Here is a 14,826-nt window from a genome sequence, read left to right on the forward strand (position 1 = left end):
CCCTAAAAGAAATAGCCTTAGGATCAGCAGTGTTTGCCTGCTGGATTTAGGGGACAGGGATAAAGCAATCAGTAGGAAGAGGGAGATCACCAGGAGAAGATCTGTGGAATCTACAGTGGATGAGGATAGGAAGGCAAGGAAGGCTACACTAGGTGCTCTGTTGCAGAGCTAGGGGTGAGGCTGCAGAACTGAATCTGCGGGAACAGAGGAAGGGTCAAACATCTGCAATTTGCATACTTGATTCCCAGACAGGAGTGGCTTGTGGGTTAACAGTGAATGCCTACTGAAATCTACTACATGCCTACAGGGCCTGTTTTCCTGCCCAACTCACCTGGTACATTCACAAGGACAACTTGCTGGTGTTGGAGGCTGGGATACTAGAAGAAGTTGGGGGAAGAAAGTTTGGAGGAGATCTTTTTGATTCCTTGTAGATGGGATCAGGGAAGAAATGAAGACTGCTACAGGTGTTCTGCTGCAGCACTTGGGAAAAGACTCGGGATTATGAGTGGAGGAGCATAACGAGCATACGATATGCTGGCAGCCTGTCTGCTTCCCTGGCAGGAATGGCCTTTGGGTTAGCAGGAAGTGCCTGATGGAGTTGAGGGCTGAGAAAAAAGAAGTAGGCAGAGGGAGGTTCAAAAGAGAAGATATGTAGGATCCACAGTAGACGAGGCAGAAAAAGATAGCTTTAAAAACTACAAGGTTCCTACCAATGCATTTATTGGCAAAACTAAAATAAATTGGATAACTGTGCTGTATATGGTTGGAGAACCCTTTGTTAATACAGAAGCCTATAATTATCATTATTACTCTGCAGAAAACTGTTAATGAATGGGTCTATACTTATTGCAAGGCCACAGAGCTTCTGCGTTAAGAGGATGTTTACGTTTCTTCTTGTGAGAGTAACGCGATCTGATAGACAATATGGTTAGCAGCCGGAATCAACAGGTGACAGCAGGGCTAAGCCCCCTCTTTGTGTCTCCTTCTTGCCACAGAAGTGAAAGCAGCAACAAGGAGAGCTCTTCACTTCCCACTGTCATACTGCTTCATAGCTACTGAGAGAGAAAAGCCTGAGACTGAGAAGGGAACAAACAAAGCAATAGAGACAAAAAGGCAATCCACAAAATAATTAATTCACCTCTCAATAACTGAGTAGTGTCCATGATTTCATAGGAGTAAAGTAATTCAAAGTGGGAACATTGCTCCTAAAATAGCTTTTAGCCTCTTTAGGAGCCTGTTTGAACTGTCAGCACTTATTTTCCTTATTTATATGGAAACAACTAAATTTCATTTTATTCTCAATATCTAAATCACCAAAGCCTTTCCAGAAATAAATCTGATGTTTAAAGTCCTACACTTAGATACCACAACCATCCTCACAAAGGGAATTTCTGCCATCACAGAGTTGCGTCACACAGACTTTTAATGGTATGTTTCTTTTATATACAAATTTGAAGGTGATGGCTTATGAACCATAGTCAAGAATTAAAACAATCAGGAAGCGTTTTCAATTTAAATTCTAATCGGAAGCAGTGTAATTCTTGCCCATTTGATTACACAGCACTGTTATTTAGCATGAAAGCGAAGGCAGTCTGAGAAGGTTAACAATGAGCACACTTCCTTTGTAGCCCTAACGTCATTCAAAGAGGTGAACACAGATTCCACAGCACTGAGAGATTCTCAACAATGTCCCTGTTCCAATAAAACTTCATCTATAGAAGAGACTGAATGCTGCAATTAGTCTGCAGGTTGTACCTTGCCCTCCCTTCATGGAGAACACAAGCAGTAGACTTATATTCTAAATAACAAATTGCCTTGCATAATACTATACATATATTTCGTGGAATATTACACACTGGAAAAGTAAATGTACCATGCAGAGAAAGACAGGCTCAAAATAAGAATAGATAAAGCACTGTGAAAATGATATTTTTAAATATCATTCCCTGCCCCTTCTTTGCACATATGTCTCATATATGTGTGCACAAGCATATTCATTCCTTTTAAAAGATTTATATATTTTATGTGTTTGAGTGTTTTGACTTCATGTATTTCCATGTATCACATGAGTGTATATACATAGAGTGAGTAAGAGTAGAGCCTCATATATCCTAAAATTGGAGGTTGTAAGCCTCCATGTGGGTGCTGGGATCTGACCCTCTGTTTTCTGTAAGAATGGTAAGGGCATTTAACAATAAGACATCTCTCTAACCTATCAAGCATACTCTTAATGATGAAGTTGGATAATATCTTTCTTCCAATTTTTCTTACCAAATATTTCCCCAAAATAAGATGAGCAAATGTAAGACAATATTTACATTTCAAATGTAAAATATAAAAATGCAATTTATGTATATATATATATATATATATATGTATATATATAATTGAGGTAGATTGGTAAATCTGAGCAGTGATTGGAAAGTTGACTTTCTCAGTTATTTACCATACTTTCCTATTCATCTCTTTTAACTGACTGCCTCACCAAAAAAAAAAAAAAAAAAAAAAAAAAAAAAAAAAAAAAAAAAAAAAAAAAACCCAAATATCAAAATTTAAATCTCATCTAGTGTTAAATCATCTTGATGAGCACATCGCACATTAATTTAAGTCATTCTCCATTCCAAACTACATAGAGAGTGTTTGTTTTGCTTTAAAATGAAATACTGAGCCTGTGTCCTGGAAGGATGTCAAGGTGAACAGGAAAGAAAACAAGTAAAGGGAATAAATGAAGAAAAGCTGGAAAACCCAAAAGACCTTTCACCAGTTAACAAGACACAGGAAAGTGTCCTTTTTGTCTTTATTACTATTTTATGGTGTCATAAAATAGCATTCACTTAGAAATAGTCACACCCTACATGTAGGGAAACCAGACTCCAGTACTGATGGAGACTGAGCACAGGCTTCCCAAGGTGTGTGTGTGTGTGTGTGTGTGTGTGTGTGTGTGTGTGTGTATGTTTGTGTGTGTGTGTGTGTGTGTGTGTGTGTGTGACAGAGAGAGAGAGAGAGAGAGAGAGACAGAGAGACAGAGAGAGACAGAGACAGAGAGAGAGACACAGAGAGACAGAGAGAGAGGAGAAAAATCGTCAGATTCATAATGTTTTCAAAAACCAAATTGAACCCAAAATTTTAAAGGAAAGTTAAGATTCCCTAAGGCAAAACTAAGCTAAGGTGATCTCCATTCTGTTGATAAGAAGAGTGAGGCTGAAAATTTACTGAAGACAGGCTTCTATGATGGAGAAAATATCTAGAAAGTGAGTCTTGAGCAAATGCCTTGATGATCCCTTAGTGAAGGGATCTTGAATACTTAATTATTCATTAAAAAAATCTAACAATAAAGCAGAATGAGGTGGAGCTATGTGACACGTGAACTGAAGAAGCTGTGTACACATACAGCGCAGTGAACAATGGGTAACAAGCTAAGGTATAAACCCACTGAAGCAGAAGAACTCTCCAGATCAGCCTCTGAGGACTTCAGCATATTCAGTGAGCCAGACAATGAGTGAGTGAATATAAATGTGTGTGTGTGTGTGTTTGTGTGTGTGTCTGTGTATATAGTGTGTGTGTGTATAGTGTGTGTGTATAGTGTGTGTGTGTATAGTGTGTGTGTATAGTGTGTGTGTGTAATGTGTGTGTGTCTGTTGTATAGTGTGTGTGTATAGTGTGTGTGTGTATAGTGTGTGTGTGTAATGTGTGTGTGTCTGTTGTATAGTGTGTGTGTATAGTGTGTGTGTATAGTGTGTGTGTGTGTGTGTGTGTAATTGCAAATATTTAGTCATAGTGAATTAACCTAGTTATTGAGATAAATTCTACCATCAGATTCACATTTCCTCCAGGGCTCTATACCTATCGACCTATTTGTTTGTTTGCTTGTTTATTTATTTATGTATCAGATTTCCCAAATGATATGCTTGCTTTAAATAGCTTCAGGGTAAAAAAAAATACAATAAAATTCCATTAGTTCAAAATATAATAACCAGCATCAGCAACAAGGGAACACAAGAGTAAAACAGCACGAGCATACCCATAAACATACAGTCATAACAGCACTCCGCTGAGACAGCCGCACCACAAAGATAGACTGTGCCAAGCCCCGAAGCTGAGGAAAGCAGGACTCAAGGGAGTTGCACAGTTTGTATCTAATGTTTGAGCAGCCATTGCATGCTTGTCTGAGGGACGAACTTCTCTATGCAGAGAACATGAGCAACTGTTTAAAAAAAAAAAAAAGGCTGATTGTATTTGGCAAGAAAGTTAAGACCAATAAAACTCCAAGAATTAAACAAAGAATTGGGCTGAGGTAAAAACTCATAGATACCTAAATGATTGGGTAGAGGTGTGGGCTTCTGTTTAGGTTCTTTTTATTATGAAGAGAAAACAGAAAGAGGGAATGTAAAAAAATGCAAATGTGTATATGTATTTGTGTTTAGTAAGGTGAAGGACTTCAGTATACACTGTGTTCAAGAAGATTAATTAGATATGTAGATTGTGCATCCTGGTTCTACACACACACACACACACACACACACACACACACACACACTTTGACAAGTAATAGAAGTTTCTTCCTATCTATCATGTGAATGTTCATTAGATCTACATGGAATGCCTATCTGATCCACAGAATTAAACAATGGCCTTTCATTATTCTCTCTTTCCTTTCTTCTTAAATCTAAACATTTACTGTGACATAAGAGATGTTCTAGGTCCTGCTCACCTGCTTATCTTTCTCTTCTCAATTCTGTTCACACACTACACGGTTTTATTAAGTCTGCTTGCTTTGCTAAAACATACAACATTTCTTGATGAAAATGATCTTTAGCATGCAAGAGGCCTGTGTTCGATCATGGGTACCTAAGGAGAGAAAGACTGAAGGAAGAATCTTTTTTCCCACACATAGCTTTCCCTCTAGTGATCACTATGACAGCAGTCACAATCCCTATTTTTTCTGTCTTCAGAATGGCTCATGTAAGAGCTCAAAGGCTAGTTTTTATCAGTCCTTATAGCACATGCTCCTGCTATGAGAGTTTATAATGTAGGTTGGCAGCTGCACACATCATCTGCTTATCTGAGTGCCCACCATCCTATCAACTGTTTCCAGAAGCAGAAGCTGTGGTGGATATTTGGACCTAGACTTCAGCCACTGGTGTTCTCTGGAGTCTGACTCAGGCTTCAGACTATCCATTTTTCCACACAGTAGCCAAAGAAAATTAACAATGTGAACTAAATTTTGTTAACATTATCCCAGTGCTTCAAATCAGCAATACTGATACAATTGAATTTATCTTACCATGGTTGTTAATGAATGACCCCCCGCCCCCACCCAAGACACTTCCCTCCCCATTCAGATCTAATTTCACCAACCGACTCCTATTTCTTTGTGCTTTAAAATTTAATACTATATTTTGCTTTAGGGTCTTTCTTTTTCTTATTCTGTCTGCTTAGTAAATTTTATGGTTTTTTTTTTCATTAAAGTTTTTGTGGTTTCCCCCCAATGTTTTAGATTTGTCTCTTTTTGGCTCATTCTATAACTAAACACTTAATATTAATTTCATACTCAAGTCATTCTTTTCTGCCAATAATGAGTGACAGTTGTAATACATTTCCCCTTGGTCATGTTTTGGGTGGAATTGATTGACATGATACATCCCAAATCTGTATAAGTAGGTTTAGCTGATGAATTGTGGTAAAGCATATTTCTTTCAGGAATGATATGGGTCTTCTAGTGATCTGATTTCCTGATTTTTATTTGGATGCTTGAATGAAAACAGAGGAAATAGCTACCCACCAGTACACAATGGTTGGGTGAGAAAGGCAACATGTAAAACTTCCAATTTCATATAGAGATTTTATGCCTGAGTGTTGCTATAGCATTGTGGATCTATGCCGTTCATTCCTTTCAATATTACTGGAATTCATTTTACTCATCACAACTGTTATTTTCTCCATAGATATATTTTCTACTTCTTTCCTTTACACCTCATGAAAATGCACACAAAGCAGTAATGCCAGTGCTTTTCTTGAGTCTGGAAGAACAGTTATCATTTGTGTATACTCCTGTCAAGAGCAAAGCAAGAGCTCTGTAGACCAACAACATAGTTTCAAATATGTAACAAAATTTATCTCTCTCCTGATACATCGGCCATGATCATCACTACCCATAATTTCTGATTCCTTGCATTTTTTAATATGTTTTCCTGGTTGGCCTCCAATGAGGGAGTAACCACAGGAAAGCTAAACTGTCCAAGGCAATATAAAGTTTAAAGATATTTTCATTATGAACTAACTTCTACCATGACCTTATAAAGGAGCAAAATAAGTGGTAAATTTTATTAGAATAAAATAGACTGAATTGTAGTAACTTAAATATAAAACGCAAGTGAGTTCTCAGATTCTTCTTGATTTTTTTTAATGATTTATTTATTTATTTAACATGTTTATATGCATTTGAATTTCTCTGCATGTATTTCTGTATCAGGATGTCAGATCACCAGGAACTGTAGATACAGACAGTTGCGAGGTGCCATGTGAGTGCTAGAAATTGAACCAAGGTCTTAGGGAAGAACAGCCAGTACTCTTACCAGTGTGTCATCTGTATAGGCCACTCTTCTTGATTTCTCTGTGAGCCAGTTTCTTGAATATAGTCCCTTCTAGAAGCTCAAAATGGTATGGGGATAAAAAGAGCAGAGAAGTCACTGCTGCAGAACATATCTCTGACACTTATTATTTACACATCTTTTGAGAAATTAGTAGTTTTTGTTTCTCTATGAGCTCTGTTATTTATTTGTTCACTTGTTTGTGTTATGTGAGTGATTCATTTGTGTACTGGCTTTATCCAGCCACCTATTGTTAACATGCAGTATAATAGTAATGGGTCTTTGTAAAGGATCATGGGAGACCCACTGGGTAGCAGTGAGACAAATGCCAAAAGACCTGTAATGTCTTGTTTTCTCTTGACAGTCAAAAAGAAGGGTGGGTAGTTTAAATGGGTGGTGGTTGGGAGTCTGTAGTAATATACAATAATATATACAATTACAGTTTCATAAACCATAAAAGCTGCCCATGAGGTTTCTGAATGGTATACACAATCCTAGTTCTCTGTTTGCTTGTTTGTTTGTTTGTTTGTCTATTTTGGAGGAGAGGTTTTTTTTTTTTTTTTCTCCCCCAAAGAAATTCGATCTCTTGTAAATCTAAGCACAATAGAAGGTAAAGTGTATTCAGGAAAGCAGTGGGGGCTTGGGAGACTAGTATGACCAGGATTCCTACATGAAAAACACATATAGCAGTACACTTAAGGGAACTGTTCTGCCTTCCAGCTTGCATCTCCATAATACACGCAATTTACCTTCCCGTCCTTCATTCTAGTTTGCAAATGACTATAATTTAGTTGTTTGTAATAGCCATTAGATGTTGTAATAGCCTACAGAGTTGAGACCTAGAAAGTTACAAAATAGAAGACAAAAATCTCCAGGGACAGTCCCATCTGTATTTAAATGTGGAGACTGAAATCCCTGCTCTGTACTAACTTGACTTTTATCCTTGCTTCAGGAGACTTTTTTTTTTGGGGGGGGGGGCTCAGTATTGTTATGTTTATTCCTCCTGCAATTCTTTGAAAGCCGTACAAAGTCTTTCATAGACATTTTAATAATAATAAGTTACTTAGAAGAATGCGGTTGAAAATTCTTACATAAAACTAAGAACTTAGTCAAGAAGGAAAAGCAACAACAAAAACTGTAGCTAAGTACTCATTTACAAATACCAAATGTAGTCCTCACAGTAACAGTTCCAGATGGTTAAAAGCACATCACAAGGAGTCAGTAGTTGCCTTAGTGACGTCAGAATCTTGATCTTAAGTAAGTCTGTTACTGAATCATTACTTTAGATACCAAGTCAACAAATCAAGTAAGCAAATAATTGTCAGTATAGGTAAATGATCTTTGCCAAGAATGACAACACAATTAATATAGTACATTAAAACTTTAGTCACAAATACATATATTTATTTTAAAATACTACTGGGGAATATTTGTTAATATGATACTCATGATAATAGCAATTTTGGAACTTTTAAAAAATGACTACACGTGTATTGTTCAGCTATTATAGTATAAAATGTCTCAATGTCCCAGTGTTTATATACCTTTACTCTTAATAATGCATAATTTATCCTACAGTGTTATATACATTACTACTCACTAATAGAATTTGAACACATAATACCTCATTAAATTCATAGGCATAATTTTCTGCTTTGATTGTAGAATTGAAATCTTGTTTTTGAAGGTGTTTTATTTATAGTATGTGTTTCTTTCAAATTCTTAATTACTGTTTAGCAAAGATTTTCTTAGTCACAAAGTGCTTTTTTGTTATTTATTTCTTGGTAACTTGAAAGAAATTACTCTAGAAATATCAAAAAGGAAGAAAATTCTTATTAGCAGATTTTGCTTACATGTCTGAGAGAAAGAAAGTGCTTCAAAGACAGTACCTGAAGGCACCAATTAGGAAAACATTAAAACATCCATGTATTCTTCTTACTAATTTATATAAACCTGCAGGAAATCTGCAAGAGACAGTAAATATTATTTTTCTTAATTATTAATATTTAAAATTATTAATATTTTGTGGAAATGTTGTATATACAGTGGATATATATTTTTTCTAGCATAATAGTATTACCCAAAGAAAAAATTATAAAAATGACAGAAAATCACAAATTTTCTCCTATCTTGCCCCATTTTCTTCTTCCTCATTTATAATTAAGAAGTTCGTTCTTCTCCTGGCTGCACGGGGAGTGAATTTCAGTGCCACCCTGATGGAAACTGCATTCCTGATCTGTGGCGCTGTGATGGAGAGAAAGACTGTGAAGATGGCAGTGATGAAAAAGGCTGCAATGGTACCATCCGACTGTGTGACCACAAAACCAAGTTTTCCTGCAGGAGTACAGGTGAGCACAATGGACATCCTGGAAGCAGAACCCTTTGGCTCAGGCTCCTTCTGTAGCTCATCACTGCACAGCATCCCTAGTCTTTGGTGAATATGTTCACATGCTATACGTAGTAGTAGAAAGTATCTGTGAGGAGCGGAACGGATCTGGCACCATCCTATAATGTTTTCTTTATGAACTCATGGGGGTGAATAGAAGCGTTTAACTTGCCAAGAATCACTGGGCCTGAAGAGGAGAACTAAAACCTGAAATCGATCTATTTGGTTTCACAATCTCTAATAGAATCTCATGGTCATAGAGACATGCGCCGACCTACACTCAGTAATTACTGTCGATAGAATCCACCCAAAACATAAATGCACCGGGATGCGGCCTGATCACACATGTTAATTTACATTCTACTTTTCCAGATTTCTTTGTCATTGCTTGGATCCTGCTAAAAAGTGTTTATCACTTGAAAATAATTATTTTGAGTGTCATAGGTCATACTGTTATTTTTCGTAAAGATAGCTATTATGACCTTTCATATTTTTTTTATTTATACAAGGTTCCACTTGATCTCTCACTAACTTATTTTTTTATGGCTGGACGATGAGATAAAGTTTAGAAAAAGATTGGTGCATTATATTTTATTTCACTGTGAAATCAACCATTGAAGGAGTTTCTGACACCTATCATAATATAGTTCCCTATGGGTTCCACAATGTATCCTTGAGTCACTCTAGAATTTTCCTCTACTGTGAAGTTGTTTTGTGTGACGTATACTCTCAGCCTTCCCCTCTCTTTATGTATTCCAAGCAAGAAAGGGAGCAGGCCAGCTGTCTGCAAACAGCATGGAAAGGTTATGGCCTGTGGCCATATGAAGACATACAGCCTCGTGTTTCTTTCTCAAACACACTGTGGTTGCCATGCTTATATATGAAAATTTAAAAATGTATTTATAACCTTTCATAGTCCTGGTGGCACTCAGAGGAAGGATAGCAGGTTGCCAAGAAGAGACTTGATACCCTATGAGCATATACAGGGGGAGGAAGCCCCTCTCAGTCACAGTCATAGGGGAGGGAAGTAAGGGGAAAATGGGAGGGAGGGAGGAATGGGAGGACACAAGGGATGGAATAACCATTGAGATGTAACAAGAATAAATTAATAAAAAATTAAAAAAAATAAATTCTATATTAGAGAATTCTTATTCAGGATGCCATGGCTTGTAATGAGAAACTTGCCAAACAATTTTTCTTCAGACATATTTTTCTTATTTTTATGTTTTTGAGAATTTCTTGTATGAGAACTGCATTTATATCATCCTCCCCTTTCTAACCCTTCCTATGACTCCTAGCTGAACAACCTTTCAAATTTATGGCCATACTTTTCTTTAATTCCTACTGTTTTTTTTTTAATTGTGTATTTACGCGTATAAACTATATAAATACAACCTGCTTGGTCTGGTAAGTGTGGCTTACGTGCTTATGATTTTTAAGACTGATCATTTGGTGTTCGCTAATACATTGCAGGGTTCATCCTTAGGGAAAGCTGGATCTCTCACTCTCACGTTCATTAATTCTCTGTAGCTGTTCATCTAAGGATAACACATTGTTAGATTTCCCTCATCTACACTGGAATAGAAACCAGTGTTTCCATTATACCAGCCTTGTCTAGGCGACCAGACTGTTGAGATTTCAAGGGTTCAGCCTCCTGTCATACAGAGAAGATAAAATCACCCAGTTCATTTTCTACTTTCTTCAGACACTCCAGATTATGTACTCACCTCTAAAAGTTCAGAGCAAGGACTCACAACAGGAAAGAAGGGGTAGAGTTTGTCTTTCTCGATTTTGCTTTACCTCAGATAGTATAATAATTTCTAGTTCTACCCATTTAGCTACAAATTACATGATCCGTCTCATTTTTGCAGATATATGGTCTTCAATTATGTACATATCATATGTTTACTGTGCATTCATCAGTTGAAAGACGCCTGGGCTATTCTTATTTCCTAGCTATTGTGAGCAGAACAGCCATAAACATGACTGAAGCAAGTGTCTGTGGAGCACGCTCTGGAAACATCTGGGAATATGGCAAGAAGAGGTTTATCTGGGTCGTATGGTAGATCCGCTTTCAGCCTTTTTAGTATTCTCCACACTGTTTCTCATAGAAGCTCTACAAGATGGCAATCCTATGAGTAAAATGTACGTTACATTTTCCTCATGTCCTTGCCAGGATTTTTTGTCAGTTGTTTTCTTATTCTCATACTAATTGGAGTAAGATCAAATCTAAGGTTGTTTTTAATTGCACTTCCCCAGTTGCTAAGGATATTGAGCATTTTAAAGATGTTTCTTAGTCATTTTTATGTCTTCTTTTGAGAACCTTCTGTTTAGCTCTCTAGCTTACTTTTAATTGGGTCATGTGTTTTCTTAATTATTTGAGATTTTCTTGATAGATGTGTGTGTGTGTGTGTGTGTGTGTGTGTGTGTGTGTGTGTGTGTGTGTGTTAATTCTATGTATTATTTATATCTGGCAAATACTCTGTCCCACTTTGTGAGCTTTAACTTAATGAAATGGATTCTTTTCTTTCCTGTTTAAAGTATTTTAATTTCCTGATGTTCCATTTGGAAATTACTGAACAAATGTCATATTATATAGAAAGTTTCTTCCTATATACTTTTAGTTTATAGGGTATTTATTTTGTTTTCTTCTAGGAGTTTCAGCATTTCAGGTTTCACAATGAGGTCATTGCTCCATTTGGATTCAGTTTTTGTAGAAAATGATAAAGATTGGTGTTTTTCAGTCTTTTATATACAGTTATCTTGGTTTGATGAAGATAGTGTCCTTCACCTAGTGTAAATTTTTGGCATTTTTGTCAAATATCAAATGTCTGTATTTATGCTCACTAAAGTTTGGGTCTTTTATTTTATTTCATTGATCAACATGTCCAGGCTGTGTGTGTGTGTGTGTGTGTGTGTGTGTGTGTGTATGTGTGTGTGTGTGTGTATACCAGTATCATGCTGCTTTTATTGCATGTTTTATGTTATAATTCTACAGTATGTTTTTTAAATCTAGAAAAATAACCCCTCATATTATTGTGGGTTTTTTTCCCACTCAATATAATTTCCTTCCATACAATTTTGTGTGTCCATGTATTAGGGGTTTTTTTTTGTTGTTGTTGTTCTGTTTTTTTTTTTTTTTTTTTTCCTGTGAATAATGTTGTACAGAATTTCATTGGAATGCTATTTAACCTGTAAATTTCTTTTAGTAAAATCATCCTTTTCACATTCATTCTACTACCAATCCATAAGAAGGAATAGTCTTGTCATTTTTTTGACTGTCTTTTTCATCTGTTTTCTTTAGAGAGTTAAATTTTTCACTGTCAATGTTTTTAACTTCCTTGCTTAGGTTTATTCATAGATATGTTGTTTTATTTTATGAGACTACTATAAATGAGAATATGTCCTTTATCTCTTTCTCAGCATTTGCATTGTTGGTGTCTAGAGTAGCTTGTATTTTTGTAAGTTGATTTGGTAACTGGCCATTTTTTGAAAGTTTTGATCATTTTTTGGAAATGCTCAGATGATATTTTACAGGTTGGCTTATATATAATATTACTTGCAGACAGGGTTAATTTAACACCTTGCTTTCATATATGTACCCTTTTAACTTTTATCATTTGCCTATTGCTCCCACTAGTGATTCAAATATAATCATAAAAAGGAGTGAGTATAGTGGGCAGCTCCATCTCAGTCTCAATATTACTGGAATTGCTCTGAGTTTTTCTCCATTTAGGGTACAACTGGCTGATAGTTTTCCATATATGGCCATTATTATTATTACTATTCACTCCAGCCCTATTCTCTCTCTAAGGCTTTCATCAGAGTTGTTTTGGATTTTGTTAAGCATTTTTTTCTGTATCGAGATGATCATGTGATTTTGCCCTTGCATCCACTTTTATGACTTATTGACTTATATATGTTGAACCGTCTTTGAATCCTGAGTCAAGCTAACGTGATCCATTAAATGATCTTTCTAATGTATGTTTGTATTCTGTCCACAAATATCTTATTGAAAAATTTTCAATCTATCGTATTGAGAGATAATGACCTGTGGTTTCTCTTACTCATTTTTTCTTTACCTGGTTTGGGTAGTCAAGTAATATTTGTGTCATTGAAGGACTTTAGAAATGCCCTTTCTGTGTCTTCTTTCTTTAACAGACTAAAAACTATTAGTTGCAGATCTTTTTGAAATTTTGGTAGAATACTTCTCTGAATACATCTAAGCCTGATCTTTTTTAAAAATCAGAACATATTTTATTACTGTTTAATTATCCTAATTTATTATGGATCTGACAGATACTTTGATGTTTGATGTTATCTAATTCTAGTATTCTATTTTTTGACTAGATGCCTTGTGTATTGAAGCAAACATAGTGTTAAAACTATCCACTCTTAGTTTGTATTAATCTATGCTCAATTTCTACTTTTGTTTAAGTAATTACAGATTCATTTCTTTTGTTTCTCATGACTGTACTTATTAATTTCTTCAGCCTAGTTTTGTTTCTAATATTCTTTGCTTTGAAGAAAATAAATTCTTTTGGCCTGTTTATAACATGGAAAACTTGTCATTCTCCTTTAACTGTGGTTTATGGTTTTTCCTGTTACAGTTGTCTAGATTGGCATCTGCAGTCTTTTAGAATGTGAATTAAATCCCTACAGGCTCTTATGGCATGTAAAGTTTCTATTAAGATAATAAGTGTCATTCTGATGGGTTTTCATTTATATATGACTTAAATTTTAGTATCTTTCAGTACACAATTGTCTGTATATTTAGTATTTTAGCTATTATTTTCTGTAGGGAATGAATTTCTTTTCTGGTCTTGTCCATTTGATATCCTGTGTACTCCTTATATCTGTTTGAGTGTGTCTTTTTTTAGTTTGTAGAAGTTTTCCTATATGATTTTAGTGAAGAATCTATGCCATTGACCCAGGATTCTTCTATGAATATAACTTGAAGTTTTCATCTTCAATGTTGTCCCACAATACTTAGATATTCCTTCCATGTTTTTTTCATATTCTTTCCTTAAGTGGTCTAGTTTCTCCTTTATTTTATCTTCAAGCCATGATATTCTCTCTTCTACTTGACCCATTTTTTACAGTTACAAAATGGGATTATTGGATTTTTATAATTCCATCTGCATTTCAGCTTGAGGTCTCATCAATATTTTTCTTTAGTGAATTCAGTTTTCAAATTCTAATTTTTTTTTATTATTTCATTTATTTATATGTTTGTGTTATTTTCACCATCACTCTGGCATTTATTGTTATTTTACCTAAGGTCATTGAGTTATTTTGGGGGTCATATTTAAATTTCTCAATTTATTTGAGTTTTTGATTGTTCTTTCAAACTCTGTGTCCTGAGTGTCCAGGCAGTTCTTATAGGAAGCCATTTCTAAGACCTTTTTTTTTTTTTTTTTTTTTTTACTTATCTTAAGGTAGATATACTACTTGTATTTTCATATTGATTATATATTTGAAATGAAATCTTGGCATATAGACTTCTTTTATTGACTATGTATCTGATGTGAGTTGTGGACAGCCTCAGACTGAACATGCACAAAGGCTAGGTGTCCCAGACAAATCTTACAGGTTGGAAATGGTATTGTCGGGCTGCCTACCATCTTGGGGAGGTACACAGGGCTTACAAGAAAGACAAAGCCCAGAAGTTGGGCTCCAACAATACTTTTCATAAGTTTGTGACTCTTTATAACTGTAACATGTAAAAATACTGATTTGAGGAATAGTGGTTAAACAAAATAGATTTTGGTGGGCTCAGAAGCTATTTTTGGAGTATTCATAAACTTATAGATGCCTTTTTTCCAAATGTATGAATTTAGGCCTCCTTGA

At 35.5% G+C, this 14,826-nt stretch overlaps 1 protein-coding gene across 1 annotated transcript in view; it reads left to right on the forward strand.

Moving 5' to 3' along the window:
• Nucleotides 1-14,826, forward strand: part of Lrp1b (LDL receptor related protein 1B) — a 1,950,158-nt gene that overhangs the window by 1,304,069 nt on the left and 631,263 nt on the right. Inside the window, exon 21 of the mRNA XM_051166335.1 lies at nucleotides 8,756-8,938. Within this exon, the coding sequence (XP_051022292.1) occupies nucleotides 8,756-8,938 (183 nt within the window). The remainder of the gene's footprint in view (nucleotides 1-8,755; nucleotides 8,939-14,826) is intronic.

This window comes from Acomys russatus, chromosome 24, assembly GCF_903995435.1.
Source record: "Acomys russatus chromosome 24, mAcoRus1.1, whole genome shotgun sequence".
Lineage (NCBI taxonomy): Eukaryota > Metazoa > Chordata > Mammalia > Rodentia > Muridae > Acomys > Acomys russatus.